We start from the raw sequence: 22,525 nt of genomic DNA, 5'->3' as shown, positions 1-22,525 counted from the left end.
TCATGATGGCTACACTCCGCCGTCAAGGGGTCAGGATCCTACCATACTTGGACGATTTGTTGATTCTGACAAATACCCCAGAACTTCTCCTGTGTCATCCCGGTTTGACGGTCCAGTGCATGAAAGCCCACGGGTGGCTGATCAACTGGAAGAAATCCTCCCTGGTTCCTGCTCGGAGCATGTTACATCTGGGAGCGTTATTGGACACTCACAACCAACGGTTGTTCTTGTCTCGGGAGAAAGTCCTGAAGCTTCAGGACAGGATTCGATGCTTCCTATCTCGTCCGCAAGTGTCGATACATTCGGCAATGCAAGTGCTAGGTCTCATGGTGTCGGCTTTCAACATGGTGGAGTATGCTCAATTTCCATTCTCAGATGTTAATTCTGACCAAGTGGGATGGCCTGCTTCACCGGTTCAGATCTCACATGATCTCCTTGTCTCCGGAGGTCTGTCTGTCACTGAGCTGGTGGCTTCAGGACCAACGTTTTAGAGGGGCCTTCCCTTCTGGATATCCAGCTGGGTCCTGCTGGCGACGGATGCCAGTCTGAGAGGTTGGGGCACGGTGTTGGAACAGTACTCTCTTCAGGGTCGGTGGACCAAGGAGTCGTCTCTACTCCCTATAATTATTCTGGAACTGCGGGCAATGTTCAACGCGTTGGCAATGGCCCAGCATCTAATACAGAACAGACCTATTCAAGTACAGTCGGACATGGTGGCGTACATAATTCATCAAGGCGGCACTCGAAGCCGCATGGCAATGAGGGAAGTATCGCGGATTCTTCAGTGGGCGGAGCGCCATCTGCCGGCCACATATCCGCAGTGTTCAGTCCGGGTGCCCTGAACTGGGAAGCGGACTATCTCAGTCGTCAGGGCGTACACGCAGGAGAGTGGAGCCTCCATCCGGAGGTGTTTCAACTTCTTGTGCACACGTGAAGCCTCCCAGATGTGGACCTGATGGCGTCTCGACACAATCACATCGTTCCGGTCTTCGGAGCAAGGACAAGGAACCCTCAAGCAGCGTTCATGGATGCTCTGTCAATCCCATGGAACTTTCGGCTGCCGTACGTGTTCCCTCCGGTGTCACTCCTGCCCAGAGTAATACGGAAGTTCAAGCAAGAGGAAAACTACTTCTGCTAGTTCCAGCGTTGGCACTGGTTCTCTGATCTACAGGGCCTCTCGCTAGATTGTCCATTCTACTTCCACAACGTCCAGTCCTCCTAGTTCAGGGCCCTTGTGTTTACCAGGACTTGGCCCGTCTGGCTTTGACGGCATGGCTCTTGAGGCTTCCTTCCTGAGGGCCAAGGGTTTTTCTGAGGCGGTTGTTCATACTATGTTAAAGGCCCGTAAGCCGGCTTCTGCTCGGATTTATCATAGGGTCTGGATTGTTTACTTTACTTGGTGTGCGTCTCACAATCATGACGTTTTCAAGTTTAGCATGGCCAAGCTGTTGACCTTCCTACAACAGGGCCTAGACATAGGCTTGCGTCTGGCCTCCATCAAGGTTCACATCTCTGCCTTGTCGGTTTGGTTTCAGAGAAAGATTGCCACCCTACCTGATGTACATACATTCACTCAGGGTGTGTTGCCGATTCAGCCTCCTTATGTGCCGCCTGTGGCCTCTTGGGACTTGTCGGTGGTTTTGGAGGCCTTGCAAGTGTCTCCGTTTGAGCCTCTTCTTGCCTCTGCTGACCTTAAGTGGCTTCCCCTTAAGGTCCTATTCTTGCTGGCTATTGCTTCGGCTAGAAGGGTCTCGGACTTGGGTGCCTTATCCTGCAAGTCTCCCTATTTGAATTTTTCACCGTGACTGGGCGGTTCTTAGAACGCGGCCAGGTTATTTGCCTAAGGTGGTGTCTCCTTTCCACCTTAACCAGGAGATTGTGGTTCCGGCCTTTAATTCTCCTGAGTTGTCTCCCAAAGAACGGTCTTTGGATGTGGTATGGGCTCTCTGTATCTATGTGAAGAGAACTTCCTCCGTAAGGAAATCTGATTCTCTTTTCGTATTGTTTGGTTTTCACAAACGTGGCTGGCCTGCTTTCAAGCAGACTTTGGCCAGATGGATTAGAATGGTGATTGCACATGCTTATGTACAGGCTGGTCGTCCAGCTCCTGCTACCATTAAGGCCCATTCTACTCGGTCGGTTGGACCTTCTTGGGCGGCCCACCATGGTGCGACCCTTGAACAATTGTACAGAGCGGCTGTGTGGTCCTCAGGGAACACATTTATAAGGTTCTATGCCTTCGATACCGCCGCTTTCCAGGATGCTTCCTTTGGACGCCGGGTTCTTGTGCCCACTACAGTCTGTCCCCTTCTGTGAGGAACTGCTTTGGTACATCCCCGATGTAATTCCTTGTGGAGCCCAGTGTACCCCGCAGCAGAAAACGAGATTTATGGTAAGAACTTACCGTTGTTAAATCTCTTTCTGCGAGGTACACTGGGCTCCACCAGGCGCCCACTCTGACGCACTTAGCTTTTTTGGGTTGGTATTGGCATAGCCACTGACACCCTCCCCGGTGGTGGTGAGTGTGTGGTGTACTTGGCTACGAGCGGTTGTCGTCTCTGGTACCTGCTACTGCTTTGGGCTGGTTACCGAAACTGAGCTCCTGTGCACGGAGGCGGGGTGATATAGGAGGCGGCGCTATGCATCTTGGGAAGAAGGTTAAAGCTTTGAGCCTGTTGGTGCCTCGGATCAAGATCCTACTCTACACCCGATGTAATTCCTTGTGGAGCCCAGTGTACCTCGCAGAAAGAGATTTAACAACGGTATGTTCTTACCATAAATCTCGTTTTGTGCAGTTTTAGAGTAGCTCAATACCTACTCAGCGCTTGCGATGACTGCAGACTGTTCAGTTCCTGTTTTGACGTCACAAACACGCCCTGCGTTCGCCCGGCTACGCCTGCGTTTTTCCTGGCACGCCTGCGTTTTTTGCGAACACTCCCTGAAAACGGTCAGTTGACGCCCAGAAACTCCCACTTCATGTCAATCACTCTGCGACCAGCAGTGCGACTGAAAAGCTTCGCTAGACCCTGTGTGAAACTACATTGTTTGTTGTAAAAGTGCATCGCGCGTGCGCATTGCGTCACATACGCATGCGCATAAGTGCTGTTTTTTTGCCTCATCGCTGCACGGCGAACGGATGCAGCTAGCGATCAACTCGGAATGTCCACCATGGTTTTGCCCATTAGAGAAAAAATTAGATGCTGCTATCCTGTCTGAATTAGGCCCATAATCATTCAGTAACAGTTAGTGCTGGCCTGTAATGTACTTACAGTGCCTTGCTAAAGTATTCACCCCCCTTGGCTTTTTACACCCCCCTTGGGGTTGGTGAAGTGAAATGAGAAAAGTTTATATAAAAAATAATTGTTATAAATAAAAATTTTAAAATTGGCATGTGCATATGTATTCACTCACTATAAAGCCCCTCAAAAGCTCTGGTGCAACCAATTACCTTCAGAAGTCACATAATTAGTGAAATGAAGCTGCCTGTGTGCAATCTAAGTGTCACATGATCTGTCAGTATAAACACACCTTTTCTGAAAGGCCCCAGAGGCTGCAACACCACTAAGCAAGAGGCATCACACCATGAAGACCAAGGAGCTCTCCAAACAAGTCAGGGACAAAGTTGTTGAGAAGTACAAGACAGGGTTGGGTTTAAAAAAAAAAAATATCCATATCTTTGATGATCCCTGGAGCACCATCAAATCCATCATCTTCAAATGGAAAGAACATGGTACCACAACAAACCTGTCAAGAGAGGGCCGGCCACCAAAACTCACAGACCGGGCAAGGAGGGCATTAATCAGAGAGGCAGCACAGAGACCAGAGGTAACCCTGAAGGAGCTGCAGAGTTCCACAGCAGAGACTGGTGTATCTGCACGTGACCACAATAAGCCGTACACTCCATAGAGCTGGGCTTTATGGAAGCGTGGCCAGAAAAAAAACATTACTTAGTGTTAAAAATGAGAAGGCACGTTTTTGAGTTTGCCAAAAGGCATGTGGACGACTCCCCAAATGTATGGAGGAAGGTGCTCTGGTCAGATGAGACTAAAATTTAACTTTTTGGCCACCAAGGAAAACACTATGTCTGACACAAACCCAGCACATCCCATCACCACAAGAACACCATCCCCACAGTGAAACATGGTGGTGGCAGCATCATGCTGTGGGGATGTTTTTCAGCAGCAGGGACTGGTAAACTGTTTTGAGTCGATGGAGAGATGGATGGTGCTAAATACAGGGATATTCTTGAGCAAAACCTAATATTTTAGCAAGGCACTGTATATAGCTAAAAGAAAATCATAGGGCCTGCAGCACAAATGCTGTTTTCTGATGTCACTTGCCTGTGTCTTAGCAATCACACCTGTTAGGAAGGGATGCATTCGGCATCCCAGCGGTCTGGATGCTGGTGGTCATGTGACTGATGCCGGTATAAAGGGTCTAGGAACTGTGTACTGTACAAGGGCAATTTTCTCCCAGGGCTGCAGCATTTCAGAGCTTCAGGTTACAGGCCCCCCTGGCATATTTTGTTAGGGAGCCGAATATGGGGGGGTGCGACCCTGCTGACCTATAGGAAAGTGCATGCTCTCTGCCTGGTCCATAGTGTCCGTGATGGAGCACAGCAATGCTGCAGCTTCAGAAAATGTGTTCCCAGCGTTGCAATCCCTGGGAGATAGATGATGGAAAGGAGACACTTTATTGTAACACTGTATGGGATTAGTCATTTAATAACCCCATGGGCTGGTCTGATACAAATCCTATGGGCTGAGTATTTGCCATCTGGCCCTTTCTTTGATGTCAGTTTTACACAGTTGTGCACTAGGGCCATTGAGCTGGGGGAGTACTGATCAGTGAGGAGAACTGTTCACCTTAGAATACATTAATTCAATCGCTGATAACAACAAACTCCGCTTCACCATGGTTGGGAGACGTTACACCTGATTGTACGGATCCCATGACAGCTGGATCAAACTTACAGCAGGGATCACATGAATCACGACATTGACTGTGAAACGCGTTACTAGAGTTTATGCTTGGCCTATCATGACGAGCTCTACGTGAGATGATGACCACCTTACCATGTTTCTGGGGGGGGGGAGGGGATTATTAGATCTACACTAAAAAGGTCTACAGTCAATAGGTCTACCACTAATGGTAGACATGCATTAGGTAAACAGGGTCAAAAGGTCGACATAGAATAGGTAAACAGTAGAAATGGTCGACATGGAAATGGTTGACACACAAAAAGTAGACAGAATTTTTTTGTTTAGTTTTTTGAGCTGTTTGATCACTTTTCTGCCACAAACAAGCCCCATTAGTGTACTGCGTCCTCTTGCTTGGCTTGCTTAGCAGCTACCAAGGGCAGATTTCACGCCTGAGAAGCTTCTATCAAGCCCGATTGACCAATTATCTGTTGCATTTTTTTCTTTTCTATCTACGAGTTAGGTGATATTAATGTGGATTCATATGTTACCCTAACTGGCTCAATGAATACCTATTAGATACATCTGTACAATTGAGACCTAACTCACTATTTCATACGAAGATTTGCCCCTGATGAAGTCTCAACGAGAGACGTAATAAATTGGATTATTTCTTACAATTGTGACTCCTAGATCTGCCTAACCAGTGGACGGGAGAAGTAGACTCTATTATATTACGGATACTGTTGTCTTATGGACATTGTCTTATTATGCAGATCAAATTTGTGATCTTTTATAATGCTTTTTAAGAAATATGTGAAATTGGAACAGTGTACCTCTTTCTAAATATATGTATAATATTCAGTAACGGTCAGTGGGGCTGATTAGTCAATTTTGTCGGGTTTCCCTATACCCTTTACCCCTGTGGCGTACTTCCACTGTTGTGGTGTATATATATATATATATATATATATATATATATATATACTGCTCAAAAAAATAAAGGGAACACTTAAACAACACAATGTAACTCCAAGTCAATCACACTTCTGTGAAATCAAACTGTCCACTTAGGAAGCAACACTGATTGACAATCAATTTCACATGCTGTGGTGCAAATGGAATAGACAACAGGTGGAAATTATAGGCAATTAGCAAGACACCCCCAATAAAGGAGTTGTTCTGCAGGTGGTGACCACAGACCACTTCTCAGCTCCTATGCTTTCTGGCTGATGTTTTGGTCACCTTTGAAAGCTGGCGGTGCTTTCACTCTAGTGGTAGCATGAGACGGAGTCTACCCACACAAGTGGCTCAGGTAGTGCAGCTCATCCAGGATGGCACATCAATGTGAGCTGTGGCAAGAAGGTTTTAGTGTCCAGAGCATGGAGGCGCTACCAGGAGACAGGCCAGTACATCAGGAGACGTGGAGGAGGCCGTAGGAGGGCAACAACCCAGCAGCAGGACCGCTACCTCCGCCTTTGTGCAAGGAGGAACAGGAGGAACACTGCCAGAGCCCTGCAAAATGACCTCCAGCAAGCCACAAATGTGCATGTGTCTACTCAAACGATCAGAAACAGACTCCATGAGGGTAGTATGAGGGGCCGACGTCCACAGGTGGGGGTTGTGCTTACAGCCTAACACCGTGCAGGACGTTTGGCATTTGCCAGAGAACACCAAGATTGGCAAATTAGCCACTGGCGCCCTGTGCTCTTCACAGATGAAAGCAGGTTCTCACTGAGCACATGTGACAGACGTGACAGAGTCTGGAGACGCCAAGGAGAACGTTCTGCCTGCAACATCCTCCAGCATGACCGGTTTGGCAATGGGTCAGTAATGGTGTGGGGTGGCATTTCTTTGGTGGGCCGCACAGCCCTCCATGTGCTCGCCAGAGGTAGCCTGACTACCATTAGGTACCGAGATGAGATCCTCAGACCCCTTGTGAGACCATATGCTGGTGCGGTTGGCCCTGGGTTCCTCCTAATGCAAGACAATGCCAGACCTCATGTGGCTGGAGTGTGTCAGCAGTTCCTGCAAGACGAAGGCATTGATGCTATGGACTGGCCCGCCCGTTCCCCAGACCTGAATCCAATTGAGCACATCTGGGACATCATGTCTCGCTCCATCCACCAACATGCACCACAGACTGTCCAGGAGTTGGCGGATGCTTTAGTCCAGGTCTGGGAGGAGATCCCTCAGGAAACCATCCGCCACCTCATCAGGAGCATGCCCAGGCGTTGTAGGGAGGTCCTAGAGGCACGTGGAGGCCACACACACTACTGAGCCTCATTTTAACTTGTTTTAAGGACATTACATCAAAGTTGGATCCACCTGTAGTGTGTTTTTCCACTTTAATTTTGAGTGTGACTTCAAATCCAGACCTCCATGGGTTAATAAATTTGATTTCCATTGATAATTTTTGTGTGATTTTGTTGTCAGCATGTTCAACTATGTAAAGAACAAAGTATTTAATAAGAATATTTCATTCATTCAGATTTAGGATGTGTTATTTTAGTGTTCCCTTTATTTTTTTGAGCAGTATATATATATATATATATATATATATATATATATATATATACATATATAGTTATTTCACACGGATCGGCACTCACCTAACAGGTGGTAAACTGCTTTGGTGCCCTCTGGAGATCCATTTCTATAAACGACAATATTCCATTCAGCGGCACTCGGAGACTTATGCAAAATCGTAAAAAGTGCTTTTAATATGTCATAGTAACAATTTGCATTCCAACGTTTCGTGGCATAAACCACCCCTTTATCAAGGTGAGCAAACAAGAAGTGAATAAACAACAAAGAAACAAACCTTTATGTGTAAGGAGGACCCGTCGGCGGGAAGAACAGCTGAGTGCAGGGAAGATCAGCAACTTCCGACCAGCTGGTGTGACGTGCGTGCAAGAGCTGAAACCATGCGATTGTGTTATCCGGCGGAAGTGCCCGACGTCGTCCTGGTTACCAACTGTAAACAGAAGCGTCGGACCTTCACATTGTAACCATGGTAACCGGGAAAGTCCGCGTGTTACCATTCTAAAGGGGATCGCTGATCTGCGCTGTGCAGAGTGAGAGTGATTGAGATGTGGAACAAGTGTATCACTTAGTGGAGCCATCCACTGAGTACTAGTGTACTTAATCGCTATTGGAGTAGGACGTATAACATCTATGCGTGTGTAAGTTCAAAGAAAGAATTAATGTTTGAACAAAATAAACTGCTAAATATACAGGGAGGGCCTGGGTGTGTTATGTTGAATGTGTCTAACCGACCCCCCTATGTTGTAGATGAGCCCATGTCCGTGGCGATATGTATACTTATATATTGGCTAGTATGTTAGCCCAGCGTGTCATATATGTCGGGGTTGTTGTGTGGTTGCTGTCTTAGGTATAGGATTCTGTGTGTACCAGTAAGTGTGTACAATCTGGTTTACTCGTAATGAAAAAGGACCATAAACATCACAATATAACGGGTCATAGACCAAAGTCCTTCAAAAACACTCCATTGCAACCTGTCATTCAAACCCATCGGTTTGGTCATGTTGAGTCTAAATTGCCATCGCGCTTCCAACTTGAGCAAGGAACCAGCTCTATCTCCACCTCTAATGTTTTTCGGAATATGGTCGATGATTTGGAAATTCAGATCGCTCAATGAGTGGCCACTATCTGCATAGTGTCTTGCCACTGGTTGTTCTGATTTATTCTGCATAAGTGCGGCCTTAACGGCAGACCTGTGCATGGCAAAGCGTTCTCTAGCTGTACGCACCGTCTTGCCCACATACTGCAGCCCACATGGGCAAGATATCAGGTAGACCACATGGGTGGTAGTACATGTCAGGACGTGTCGTATGGAATAAGTTCGACCAGTGGAATTGGCTGTAAAAGTTCCTCCCGTAGTCATGTACTTACATGTTTCACATCCCAGGCACTTATAGCATCCGGGAGTTCTGGACAGGAATGTACTGGATGGAAGATCTTTGAAACTCGTAATGTCCGCATGTACTACAAAGTCTCTAATAGTTTTGCCCTTAGTATGACAGGATATCAACTTAATACGCTACAGAATTTGGAGAAAGAGATAGCCACCATTGACAGGAATGATCTTTTAAAATCCAAACAGAAGAAGGCAACACAAATCATACCCTTTGTCTCCAAATTTAACACCACCAGCCCGGTGGTACCCAGGGCCCTTAAGGCCTTATGGCCCATAGTAGCCACTGATCAGAAGCTTCCTACACTGCACAATAAACGACCCATGGTATGTCATACTAAGGGCAAAACTATTAGAGACTTTGTAGTACATGCGGGCATTACGAGTTTCAAAGATCTTCCATCCAGTACATTCCTGTCCAGAACTCCCGGATGCTATAAGTGCCTGGGATGTGAAACATGTAAGTACATGACTACGGGAGGAACTTTTACAGCCAATTCCACTGGTCGAACTTATTCCATACGACACGTCCTTACATGTACTACCACCCATGTGGTCTACCTGATATCTTGCCCATGTGGGCTGCAGTATGTGGGCAAGACGGTGCGTACAGCTAGAGAACGCTTTGCCATGCATAGGTCTGCCGTTAAGGCCGCACTTATGCAGAATAAATCAGAACAATCAGTGGCAAGACACTATGCAGATAGTGGCCACTCATTGAGCGATCTGAATTTCCAAATCATCGACCATATTCCGAAAAACATTAGAGGTGGAGATAGAGCTGGTTCCTTGCTCAAGTTGGAAGCGCGATGGCAATTTAGACTCAACACGACCAAACCGATGGGTTTGAATGACAGGTTGCAATGGAGTGTTTTTTGAAGGACTTTGGTCTATGACCCGTTATATTGTGATGTTTATGGTCCTTTTTCATTACGAGTAAACCAGATTGTACACACTTACTGGTACACACAGAATCCTATACCTAAGACAGTAACCACACAACAACCCCGACATATATGACACGCTGGGCTAACATACTAGCCAATATATAAGTATACATATCGCCACGGACATGGGCTCATCTACAACATAGGGGGGTCGGTTAGACACATTCAACATAACACACCCAGGCCCTCCCTGTATATTTAGCAGTTTATTTTGTTCAAACATTAATTCTTTCTTTGAACTTACACACGCATAGATGTTATACGTCCTACTCCAATAGCGATTAAGTACACTAGTACTCAGTGGATGGCTCCACTAAGTGATGCACTTGTTCCACGTCTCAATCACTCTCACTCTGCACAGCGCAGATCAGCGATCCCCTTTAGAATGGTAACACACGGACTTTCCCGGTTACCATGGTTACAATGTGAAGGTCCGACGCTTCTGTTTACAGTTGGTAACCAGGACGACGTCGGGCACTTCCGCCGGATAACACAATCACATGGTTTCAGCTCTTGCACGCACGTCACACCAGCTGGTCGGAAGTTGCTGATCTTCCCTGCACTCAGCTGTTCTTCCCGCCGACGGGTCCTCCTTACACATAAAGGTTTGTCTCTTTGTTGTTTATTCACTTCTTGTTTGCTCACCTTGATAAAGGGGTGGTTTATGCCCCGAAACGTTGGAATGCAAATTGTTACTATGACATATTAAAAGCACTTTTTACGATTTTGCATAAGTCTCCGAGTGCCGCTGAATGGAATATTGTCGTTTATATATATATATATATATATATATATATATATATATAAAAGAAAGGGTACCCAATGGCGCTAAGTGAGGAATTCGGAGCAGCACCTCTAGAAGAACCTCCTATTAGTCGAGGCTCAGAGAACAAATGTCTAACAAATGGATCTGAAGGCGCTAATAGTATAGTACTATTCAATATCATACAACATGTTGATCATTAGAACATACATAAATCAGAAGTATAGATAATAGAATACAATTTTAATTTTGTTTTGTTTCATCATAGAAATACATAATAAAATGTACAAAGCATTTGTACAATTTCACAGTGACATGTTAGAGTGTTCATCCGATTTACATTTACGTCTGTGTTTCCTTGTTGGCATGTATTCAACATACAGAGATGTAGAATGACTGATATAGCCAACGCGTTTCGTCCCTTATGTGACTTCCTCAGGGGTACAGAATCAAATGCCCGGCTAAAGCAAAGTAAGAGTAGATTGAGGTTACGCGTAGACCAATGAGTGTACCAACTGGAATGGGTCTAAAAACAGATTAATTCCAGTCTGTCACAATATGACGAGGCTCACGGTTGTACCGACAGGCCCCTGTGATGGAAATAGAGGCCTGAATAGCACATGGGTCTCTCTATGCTTTGGCTCTAAATTAGATCTAACCTTGCACTGCAATATAGAGTAAATTCTGCTCACAGAGAGCAAAATTACTAGTATTTCCTTTCTGGGCACAGGACACTGCATTAAATAACATTGTGGGAAAACTAGCAACCAGTCACGTCTATCTTTCGCCTGTCACAGCTCAGGGTCTGATTCACTTGTACACAATGCCAATATTAATGAAGCTGAGCGATTATCGTCTGACTCTGCATGTGTCACGACCGCAGAATGTCAGTCAGGGACTGTGTGGGGGAGGTAACAGGGAGTGACAGTCGTAACACAGGTGTGTTGCGACCATTTTCATGGTACATCCGCAGTCCTGTATGCAGAAAACATGATGTCAGCGTCTCAGTTCCTGCGGCCATTCTGCGCAGCCATAGGTTAACATAGATGGTCGATTATCAAAGGATCTGCCACCACCACTGGGTATTTGTACGCATCTGAATACATTTCCAGGCGGCTGTAACATTATCATATTGTCACACAATAGCTGTGTACAAATGTGCAGCGGGACTGCATTAGCCACCATTGCAGCATGCATTGCATACAGTCTGTGGTAAAGAACCTTGGTGTCGTATTGTGTTGAGCTCACACGTTGCAGGAAGATCCTGCCGTTCCTGTAACTATCAGGCATAACTTGGAAGACGGGCCCTAATTCCTCACTAGAAAAGTGACAGCTGAGTTTGATGTTGCTGCAATGTGTAAGTAGGCGTTCCCCGTGCAGTGCATACATCATGTTATTTTCCACAGAATAATTATACAATCGTGTCAATATTTAACGTATACTAATCAAGACGTTACACTCTTAAATCACTCTATGGCATGTGACAGGCAGGTGCTGCCTCTCATTATTAGAATTCCCATTAGATCCACCGTATGTGACAGATGCAGAATTACATACAAGTCTGTTTTGCGGACAGATCTTGGCAGTTTAGCGCTGCACGTGCCCAGAAGCCGAGCATCTACGTGCAGTTCTGGGACATACACAACACAGTTGCATTTGAGCTTGCGACTGTAATGGGAGTAACTGGTGGCAAATGGGCGCTCACACTTATGCTACGCTTAGTGAGGGAGTGTAGACGGAACCACGGGCTATACTAAATTGCGGGTAGGCAGAAATCCGTCTGATTTCTGATACCTCTATTGCACTGGTGCAAGCGAACTTGTATAATTATGATGCTGTTTAACCAAGCGTACAAATAGAGGCGAGTGCGTTGATGCATAAAATTCATACAGTACAGTATTATATCAGTGCAAAAAGAAGTAGTATTATTTTTAGCCTTTACAATGAGGATATCTATGTGAAGTAACTTTGTTTTTCTGTGTTTCATGCTAGATCTGCCGTTTACTAGCGCCTTGTGCCAGACAACATGCCTGCTGTTCCCTTCACGGACTCTAGGTGGCTCTTCACCAACGTACATCCAGGGACTAGAGCAGCTGATTGACAAAGCGTTCCTTGTCACAGGAGCACGGCTCACAGTATTTGACCAATCACAAGCTCAGATTGTTGCAGAGTTATACAGCCTAAAGAATAGCCTCTCAGCTGAGGTAGTTATTAAACATAGGGGGGGGGGGGGGCTTTGACATAATGGCATACAAAGGTTGCTAAAACTGTTCTGCATAACCTATTACTTGTTTTGCTATTGTTTCTTGCAGTTCAAGGTTCTAATTGAGGGCCCCTGTCTGGTAATAGCTGCCCAGCGGGACAATGCAGTAACCTGTTTCCACTCACTAATGGGCAGGTAAGCGCCAGTGTGTTTCTGTCAGGAACAAAACACATGAGAATAATTAGCAAAGGAAATGAACTAAATAATTTATTACCATTATATTGCTCTTAACCCATTGTTTAGTCAATGAGCGTTTTGCACAACCAAGAGTGATGCGAGAAAAATGAAAGGCGGCCTGCAGAATAGTCCAATAGGAAGCATCTTTGTTGTGAGGTGTTAATATTTCAGCTTTCCATTGGCTTGTGGGAGTTTGGAAGATTTGTCACTGATATCTGAAATAATTATTCAGCGTTTTACATCAATTATCATCTGGTGATTATTTGTTAATTGTCTCATTTTTGTAGCATCCTTGGATCTGTAGCAGGTCAGGTATTGCAGTACTTTAAAACATGCCACACACACCGATTGCATGTACTATGACAATATAACATTTGCTTTTTAATTTACGTTCTACTGCACCTGCTGAATATACCACAAGCCGTAATCGGTGGACCCCATGGTGGGCCCACGGCTGTGGCCATGGGTACAGGATGCTGTAGAAGTGCGCTGAGGCCAGGAAATACTGTGTAAGTATAGCCATGTTGGACTGTCTTTGGGAAGACACTGGAAGGGATCCTCACTTTCAATTATCTGTGAGGACAGCCTTCTTCAGACTGTTGGGTCTCACACAGCAGAGTGTATCGCACCATGATGGAGGAGTAAAGAGTGCAAGTCTCCTGTAGTTAGTTACGCCTATGTTCTACTTACATGTAAGAACCTCCAGATGCTTAATCAGATGGAATGTGCGGCAATGTCAACTCTGCGCAGGAAGCAACAAGTAGGTCACATGGGGGTATGTGGAATTCTGTCTGGTTGGTGAAAGGTCTTAAATGCTCCAAACCATATAAAGGTGATGTGGGTGCTGTATGATCACATTCCCTCTGCCAGTTTACTGACAGTGGCATCCCATCAACCAGAATCCCAGCAGCGTCCCCTCGTGGTCTCGCTGCGCTCGTCATGCCTCAGGCCTGGTGGCTTAGCTCGCCACAAGTTATATTCCCACTTGGGTGGTGGTGTGGATCCACCACCTGAGTGGGAATACCGGGCTGCGGTTGGGATTCCAACCTTTGACATTTACCAGGCTGTCAGGATTCCGGCGTCGGTCTAGTGAACGCCGGGATCCCGACAGGAGGTTTATTAACTGCATCACACACATATATACTGTATATATATATATATATATATTTCTCTTACGTCCTAGAGGATGTGGGGGACTCCAAAGGACCATGGGGTATAGACGGTATCCGCAGGAGCTTGGGCACACTGAAAAGACTTAAAACTGGGTGTGAACTGGCTCCTCCCTCTATGCCCCTCCTCCAGACCTCAGTTAGACTTTGTGCCCAGGACTGACTGGACACTCACAGGGGAGCTCTCCTGAGTTTCTCTGGAAAAGACTTTTGTTAGGTTTTTTATTTTCAGGGAGACCTGCTGGCTACAGGCTCCCTGCAGCGTGGGAGTGAGGGGAGAGAAGCAGACCTACTTCTTCTTAGTTTAAGGGCTCTGCTTCTTAGGCTACTGGACACCATTAGCTCCAGAGGGTTCGATCACTTGGTGCGCCTAGCTGCTTGTTCCCGGAGCCGCGCCGTCACCCCCTCACAGAAGACAGAAGAAAGAAGTCGGGTGAGTATGAGAAGATCAGAAGACTTCAGGACGGCAGAAGACTTCGGTAACCAGGTACAGCGCAGCGGTAACGCTGCGCTCCATGCTCCCACACACGATCACTGACGGCACTCACAGGGTGCAGGGCGCTGGGGGCGCCCTGGGCAGCAGGTTACTGGGGTCCGCGAAGCCGGCGAAAGCTTTTTCGGTGCCTCTGCACCGTTTCTCAGCCCCCGCCGGCATTTTCAAATCTGGCGCGCTGAAGCCCGCCGGGAAGGGGCGGAGCTTAGCGCGCGGCTCACCAGCGCCATCTTTCTCTATCGTCCTAAGTGGATGCTGGGGTTCCTGAAAGGACCATGGGGAATAGCGGCTCCGCAGGAGACAGGGCACAAAAGTAAAGCTTTTACAGGTCAGGTGGTGTGTACTGGCTCCTCCCCCTATGACCCTCCTCCAGACTCCAGTTAGATTTTTGTGCCCGGCCGAGAAGGGTGCAATTCTAGGTGGCTCTCATAAAGAGCTGCTTAGAGAGTTTAGCTTAGGTTTTTTATTTTACAGTGATTCCTGCTGGCAACAGGATCACTGCAACGAGGGACAGAGGGGAGAAGAAGTGAACTCACCTGCGTGCAGGATGGATTGGCTTCTTGGCTACTGGACATGAAGCTCCAGAGGGACGATCACAGGTACAGCCTGGATGGTCACCGGAGCCACGCCGCCGGCCCCCTCACAGATGCTGAAGCAAGAAGAGGTCCAGAATCGGCGGCTGAAGACTCCTGCAGTCTTCTTAAGGTAGCGCACAGCACTGCAGCTGTGCGCCATTTTCCTCTCAGCACACTTCACACGGCAGTCACTGAGGGTGCAGGGCGCTGGGGGGGGGCGCCCTGGGAGGCAAATGTAAACCTTTAAAAAGGCTAAAAATACCTCACATATAGCCCCAGAGGCTATATGGAGATATTTACCCCTGCCTAAATGTACTAAATAGCGGGAGACGAGCCCGCCGGAAAAGGGGCGGGGCCTATCTCCTCAGCACACGGCGCCATTTTCTGTCACAGCTCCGCTGGTCAGGAAGGCTCCCAGGTCTCTCCCCTGCACTGCACTACAGAAACAGGGTATAACAGAGAGGGGGGGCAAAATAAATGGCAATATATTAATATAAAAGCAGCTATAAGGGAGCACTTAATCATAAGGCTATCCCTGTCATATATAGCGCTTTTTGGTGTGTGCTGGCAGACTCTCCCTCTGTCTCCCCAAAGGGCTAGTGGGTCCTGTCTTCGTATAGAGCATTCCCTGTGTGTCTGCTGTGTGTCGGTACGTGTGTGTCGACATGTATGAGGACGTTATTGGTGTGGAGGCGGAGCAATTGCCAAATATGAGGATGTCACCTTCTAGGGGGTCGACACCAGAATGGATGCCTTATTTGTGGAATTACGGGATAGCGTCAACTCGCTTAAGCAGTCGTTTGCCGACATGAGGCGGCCGGACACTCACTTAGTGCCTGTCCAGGCGCCTCAAACACCGTCAGGGGCTGTAAAACGCCCCTTGCCTCAGTCGGTCGACACAGACCCAGACACAGGCACTGATTCCGGTAGTGAAGGTGACGAATCAACCGTATTTTCCAAAAGGGCCACACGTTATATGATTTTGGCAATAAAGGAGATGTTACATTTAGCTGATACTACAGGTACCACTAAACAGGGTATTATGTGGGGTGTGAAAAAACTACCAGTAGTTTTTACCGAATCAGAAGAATTAAATGACGTGTGTGATGAAGCGTGGGGTGCCCCGATAAAAAACTGCTAATTTCAAAGAAGTTATTGGCTTTATACCCTTTCCCGCCAGAGGTTAGGGAGCGCTGGGAAACACCTCCTAGGGTGGACAAAGCGCTAACACGCTTATCAAAACAAGTGGCGTTACCCTCTCCTGAGACGGCCGCACTTAAAGATCCATCAGATAGGAGGATGGAAAATATCCAAAAAGGTATATACACACATGCAGGTGTTATACTACGACCAGCTATTGCGACTGCCTGGATGTGCAGTGCTGGGGTGGTTTGGTCAGAGTCCCTGATCGAAAATATTGATACCCTGGACAGGGACAATATTTTACTGTCGTTAGAACAAATAAAGGATGCATTTCTTTATATGCGTGATGCACAGAGAGATATCTGCACACTGGCATCACGGGTAAGTGCTATGTCCATTTCGGCCAGAAGAGCTTTATGGACACGACAGTGGACAGGCGATGCGTAGAGGAGTTATTTGGGGTCGGTCTATCGGATTTGGTGGCCACGGCTACGGCCGGGAAATCCACCTTTCTACCTCAAGTCACTCCCCAACAGAAAAAGGCACCGACCTTTCAACCGCAGCCTTTTCGTTCCTTTAAAAATAAGAGAGCAAAGGGCTATTCATATCTGCCACGAGGCAGAGGACGAGGGAAGAGACAGCAACAGGCAGCTCCTTCCCAGGAACAGAAGCCCTCCCCGGCTTCTACAAAAGCCTCAGCATGACGCTGGGGCTTCGCAAGCGGACTCGGGGGCGGTAGGCGGTCGTCTCAAGAATTACAGCGCGCAGTGGGCTCACTCGCAGGTAAATCCCTGGATCCTGCAGATAATATCTCAGGGGTACAGGTTGAAATTAGAGACAGAGCCACCTCGCCGTTTCCTGAAGTCTGCTTTACCAACGTCCCCCTCAGAAAGGGAGACGGTTTTGGAAGCCATTCACAAGCTGTATTCTCAGCAGGTGATAGTCAAGGTACCTCTTCTACAACAAGGGAAGGGGTATTATTCCACTCTTTTTGTGGTACCGAAGCCGGATGGCTCGGTAAGGCCTATTCTAAATCTGAAGTCCTTGAACCTGTACATAAAGAAGTTCAAGTTCAAGATGGAGTTACTCAGAGCAGTGATAAGCGAACCTGGAAGAAGGGGACTTTATGGTATCCTTGGACATCAAGGATGCGTATCTCCACGTTCCAATTACCCCTCACACCAGGGGTACCTCAGGTTCATTGTACAAAACTGTCACTATCAGTTTCAGACGCTGCCGTTTGGTTTGTCCACGGCACCTCGGGTCTTTACAAAGGTAATGGCCGAGATAATATTTCTTCTTCGAAGAAAAGGCGTATTAATTATCCCATACTTGGACGATCTCCTAATAAGGGCAAGGTCCAGAGAACAGCTAGAGATGGGTTTAGCACTATCTCAAGAGGTGCTAAAGCAGCACGGATGGATTCTGAATATTCCAAATCCCAATTAATGCCGACAACTCGTCTGCTGTTCCTGGGGATGATTCTGGACACAGTTCAGAAAAGGTTTTTCTTCCCGAAGAAAAAGCCAAGGAGTTATCTGACCTGGTCAGGAACCTCCTAAAACCAGGAAAGGTGTCTGTACATCAATGCACAAGAGTCCTGGGAAAAAACTGGTAGCTTCTTACGAAGCAATCCCTTTCGGCAGATTCCATGCAAAGGGATCTGTTGGACAAATGGTCAGGGTCGCATCTTCAGATGCACCTGCGGATAACCCTGTCGCCGAGGACAAGGGTATCCTTTCTGTGGTGGTTGCAGGAGGCTCATCTATTGGAGGGCCGCAGATTCGGCATGCAGGATTGGATCCTGGTGACCACGGGTGCCAGCCAGAGAGGCTGGGGAGCAGTCACACAGGGAAGAAATTTCCAGGGAGTGTGGTCGAGCCTGAAAAAGTCTCTTCACATAAGCATTCTGGAACTAAGAGCAATCTACAATGCTCTAAGCCAGGCGGAACCTCTGCTTCAAGGAAGACCGGTGTTGATCCAGTCGGACAACATCACGGCAGTCGCCCATGTAAACAGACAGGGCGGCACAAGAAGCAGGAGGGCAATGGCAGAAGCTGCCAGGATCCTTCGCTGGGCGGAGAATCACGTGATAGCACTGTCAGCAGTATTCATCCCGGGCGTGGACAACTGGGAAGCAGACTTCCTCAGCAGACACGACCTTCACCCGGGAGAGTGGAGACTTCATCCAGAAGTTTTCCACATGCTATTAAACCGTTGGGTAAAACCAATGGTGGACATGATGGCGTCTCGCCTCAACAAAACACTGGACAGGTATTGCGCCAGGTCAAGAGATCCGCAGGCAATAGCTGTGGACGCGCTGGTAACACCTTGGGTGTACCAGTCGGTATATGTGTTTCCTCCTCTGCCTCTCATACCAAAGGTATTGAGGATTATACGGCAAAGTGGAGTAAGACTAGTGGCTCCGGATTGGCCAAGAAGGACTTGGTACCCGGAACTTCAAGAGATGGTCACGGACGATCCGTGGCCTCTACTTCTGAGAAGGGACCTGCTTCAGCAGGGTACTTGTCTTTTTCAAGACTTACCGCGGCTGCGTTTGACGGCATGGCGTTTGAATGCCAGATCCTAAAAGGAAAAGGCATTCCAGAAGAAGTCATTCCTACCTTGATAAAGGCAAGGAAGGAAGTCACCGCGAAGCTTTATCGCCGTATTTGGCGAAAATATGTTGCGTGGTGCGAGCAGCGGAGTGCTCCGATGGAGAAATTTCCACTGGGTCGTTTTCCTACATTTCCTGCAATCAGGATTGTCTATGGGTCTCAAATTGGGATCTATTAAGGTTCAAATTTCGGCCCTATCAATATTCTTCCAAAAAGAATTGGCCTCAGTCCCTGAGGTCCAGATTTTTATCACAGGAGTACTGCATATACAGCCTCCTGTGGTGCCTAAGGTGGCACCGTGGGATCTAAATGTAGTTTTAGATTTCCTCAAATCAAATTGGTTTGAACCACTAAAGAAGGTGGATTTGAAATATCTCACATGGAAAGTGACTATGTTACTGGCCCTGGCTTCGGCCGGGAGAGTATCTGAACTGGCGGCTTTGTTTTATAAAAGCCCTTATTTAATTTTCCATTCGACATAGGGCAGAGCTGCGGACGCGTCCGCATTTTCTCCCTAAGGTGGTATCAGCGTTTCACCTGAACCAGCCTATTGTAGTGCCTGCGGCTACAGACGACTTGAAGGACTCCAAGTTGTTGGACGTTGTCAGAGCCTTAAAAATATACATTTAAAGGACGGCTGGAGTCAGAAAATCTGACTCGCTGTTTATACTGTATGCGCCCAGCAAGTTGGGTGCTCCTGCTTCTAAGCAGTCGATTGCTCGTTGGATTTGTAACAAAATTCAATTTGTACATTCTGTGGCAGGCCTGCCACAGCCTAAATCTGTTAAGGCCCATTCCGCAAGGAAGGTGGGCTCATCTTGGGCGGCTGCCCGAGGGGTCTCGGCATTACTACTCTGCCGAGCAGCTACGTGGTCAGGGGAGAACACGTTTGTAAATTTTTACAAATTTGATACCCTGGCAAAGGAGGACCTGGAGTTCTCTCATTCGGTGCTGCAGAGTCATCCGCACTCTCCCGCCCGTTTGGGAGCTTTGGTATAATCCCCATGGTCCTTTCAGGAACCCCAGCATCCACTTAGGACGATAGAGAAAATAAGAATTTACTTACCGATAATTCTATTTCTCGGAGTCCGTAGTGGATGCTGGGCGCCCATCCCAAGTGCGGATTGTCTGCAATACTTGTACATAGTTATTGTTAACTAATTCGGGTTATTGTTTAGGAAGCCATCTTTCAGAGGCTCCGCTGTTATCATACTGTTAACTGGGTTCAGATCACAAGTTGTACGGTGTGATTGGTGTGGCTGGTATGAGTCTTACCCGGGATTCAAAATCCTCCCTTATTGTGTACGCTCGTCCGGGCACAGTACCTAACTGGCTTGGAGGAGGGTCATAGGGGGAGGAGCCAGTGCACACCACCTGATCTGAAAAAGCTTTACTTTTTGTGCCCTGTCTCCTGCGGAGCCGCTATTCCCCATGGTCCTTTCAGGAACCCCAGCATCCACTACGGACTCCGAGAAATAGAATTATCGGTAAGTAAATTCTTATTTTTTCTCCTCCACGTGGCTGAAGGAGACGCTGGGCCGGGAACTCCATCTCTCCTCACAAGTAACGGGGAGATATTTCAGGGGGGGGCGCAGCGTGGTGCAGTTGTTACTATTATTATAGCAGCGCTGGTCATATATTTCCCTTGTAGGGATATATGGGCGCTGGGGTGTGAGCTGGCATACTCCCTCTGGGTCCTCTGTCTGGGCTTCACTGTGGGCCTGTCCCCTAGCTGATACATTCTGAGTGGGTGTTGGTGTGTCGATTACACGTGTCGGCATGTCTGAGGCTGAATGTGATTCGCCGGAGGAGATTGTTGGAGGAGCGGTTGTGGGTCTGGATTTAGGCCTGTCGGCGCAGCCGACACCTGATTTACTCACATTACAAAGTACAATCAATACGAATGTAGCTTCTTTATCAAAGAGGTTAGATAAATCTGAGTCACAGACGCAGGTGTGGAAAAAGTCCATAGAGGAGGCTTTGTCTCAGGTACAAACCCCATCGGGCTCGCAAAAGCGGGCGTTTACTCAAGTGGTAGATACTGATACCGACACGGACTCTGATTCTGAGGTCGATTTTTCTGAGGCTGCTTTGTATCCACGTTTAGTGAAGAGTATTCAGTACATGATTGTGGCTATAAAAGATGTTTTACACATTTCTGATGAACCTGCGGTGCAGGAAACAAGGATTTTTTTGTTCAAAGGGAAAAAACCTGAGGTGAAGTTTCCCCCCTCTCATGAAATGAATACTCTTTGTGAAAAAGCTTGGGAGTCGCCAGATAAGAGGTGGCAGATTCCCAAGAGGATTTACATGGCGTATCCTTTCCCCGCTGATGACAGGAAAAATGGGAGTCGTCTCCAAATGTTGACAAAGCCCTATCTCGTTTGTCTAAGAAGGTGGCGCTTCCGTCTCCTGACACGGCAGCTCTCAAGGATCCGGCGGATCGCAAGCTGGAGACGTCTCTGAAGTCCATTTTCGCTAATACGGGTGCATTGCTCAGGCCTGCAGTGGCGTCGGTGTGGGTGAGTAGTGCTATTGCTAAATGGGCTGAGAATTTAGCTGCTGATATGGATACCCTTGATAAAGATAATGTTCTTTTGACTCTTGGTTATATCAAGGACGCTGCAGATTACCTGAAGGATGCGGCGAGGGATGTTTGTCTCTTGGGATCAAGAGCCAATGCCATGTCAATATCGTCAAGGAGGGCGTTGTGGATCCATCAATGGAATGCGGATGCCGACTCCAAGAGAGCTATAGAAGCTTTACCCTTCAAAGGTAGTGTCTTGTTTGGGGACAGCTTGGCAGACCTGGTCTCTACCGCGACGGCGGGTAAGTCCTCTTTTCTTCCCTATGTTCCCACACAACACAAAAAGGCACCACATCAGCAGATGCAGTCCTTTCGTCACAACAAATACAGGCGTGGAAAAGGTTCGTCCTTCCTCGCTTCAAAAGGTAAAGGAAGGGGTAAGAAGTCGCCTGCCGTGTCGGGCGCCCAGGACCAAAAGTCTTCCCCTGCCTCTACCAAGTCCACCGCATGATGCTGGGGCTTCCCTGGGGGAGTCCGGACCGGCGGGGGGCCGTCTCCGAGTCTTCAGTCAGGTCTGGATGCATTCAGGCCTCGATCCTTGGGTCCTAGAGATTGTATCTCAGGGATACAAACTGGAATTTCGGGAGGTGCCCCCTCACCGGTTTTTCGTTTCGCCCTTACCAGCGTCTCTTCCGGACAGGGAGCTGGTGCTGGCAGCAATACAAAAATTGTGTCAGCAGAGGGTCATTGTTCCCGTTCCCCCGTCGCAACGGGGGGAGGGGTTCTACTCGAGCCTATTTGTTGTGCCGAAACCGGACGGTTCGGTCAGACCGATTCTGAATCTAAAATCCCTCAATCCATACTTGAAAGTTTTCAAGTTCAAGATGGAATCTCTTCGAGCTGTGATTTCCAGCCTGGAAGGGGGGGATTGTATGGCGTCAGTCGACACAAAGGATGCCTACTTACATGTCCCGAAATTTCCTTCGCATCAGGC

The 22,525-nt window shown here is 47.6% G+C and overlaps 1 protein-coding gene across 6 annotated transcripts in view; it reads left to right on the top strand.

Annotated features, from left to right (window-relative positions):
- Positions 1–22,525, top strand: part of LOC134945472 (dynein axonemal assembly factor 8-like) — a 318,655-nt gene that overhangs the window by 270,446 nt on the left and 25,684 nt on the right. For all 6 annotated transcript variants that reach the window (XM_063934780.1, XM_063934779.1, XM_063934778.1 and 3 more), the window contains 2 exons: positions 12,559–12,770; positions 12,879–12,964. In XM_063934780.1, the coding sequence (XP_063790850.1) occupies positions 12,559–12,770; positions 12,879–12,964 (298 nt within the window). The remainder of the gene's footprint in view (positions 1–12,558; positions 12,771–12,878; positions 12,965–22,525) is intronic.

The sequence above is a fragment of the Pseudophryne corroboree genome, chromosome 7 (genome assembly GCF_028390025.1).
Source record: "Pseudophryne corroboree isolate aPseCor3 chromosome 7, aPseCor3.hap2, whole genome shotgun sequence".
NCBI classification, from domain to species: Eukaryota; Metazoa; Chordata; class Amphibia; order Anura; family Myobatrachidae; genus Pseudophryne; species Pseudophryne corroboree.
The sequence above is the reverse complement of the archived record's forward strand: the minus strand, read 5'-3'. Positions and strand labels throughout refer to the sequence as shown.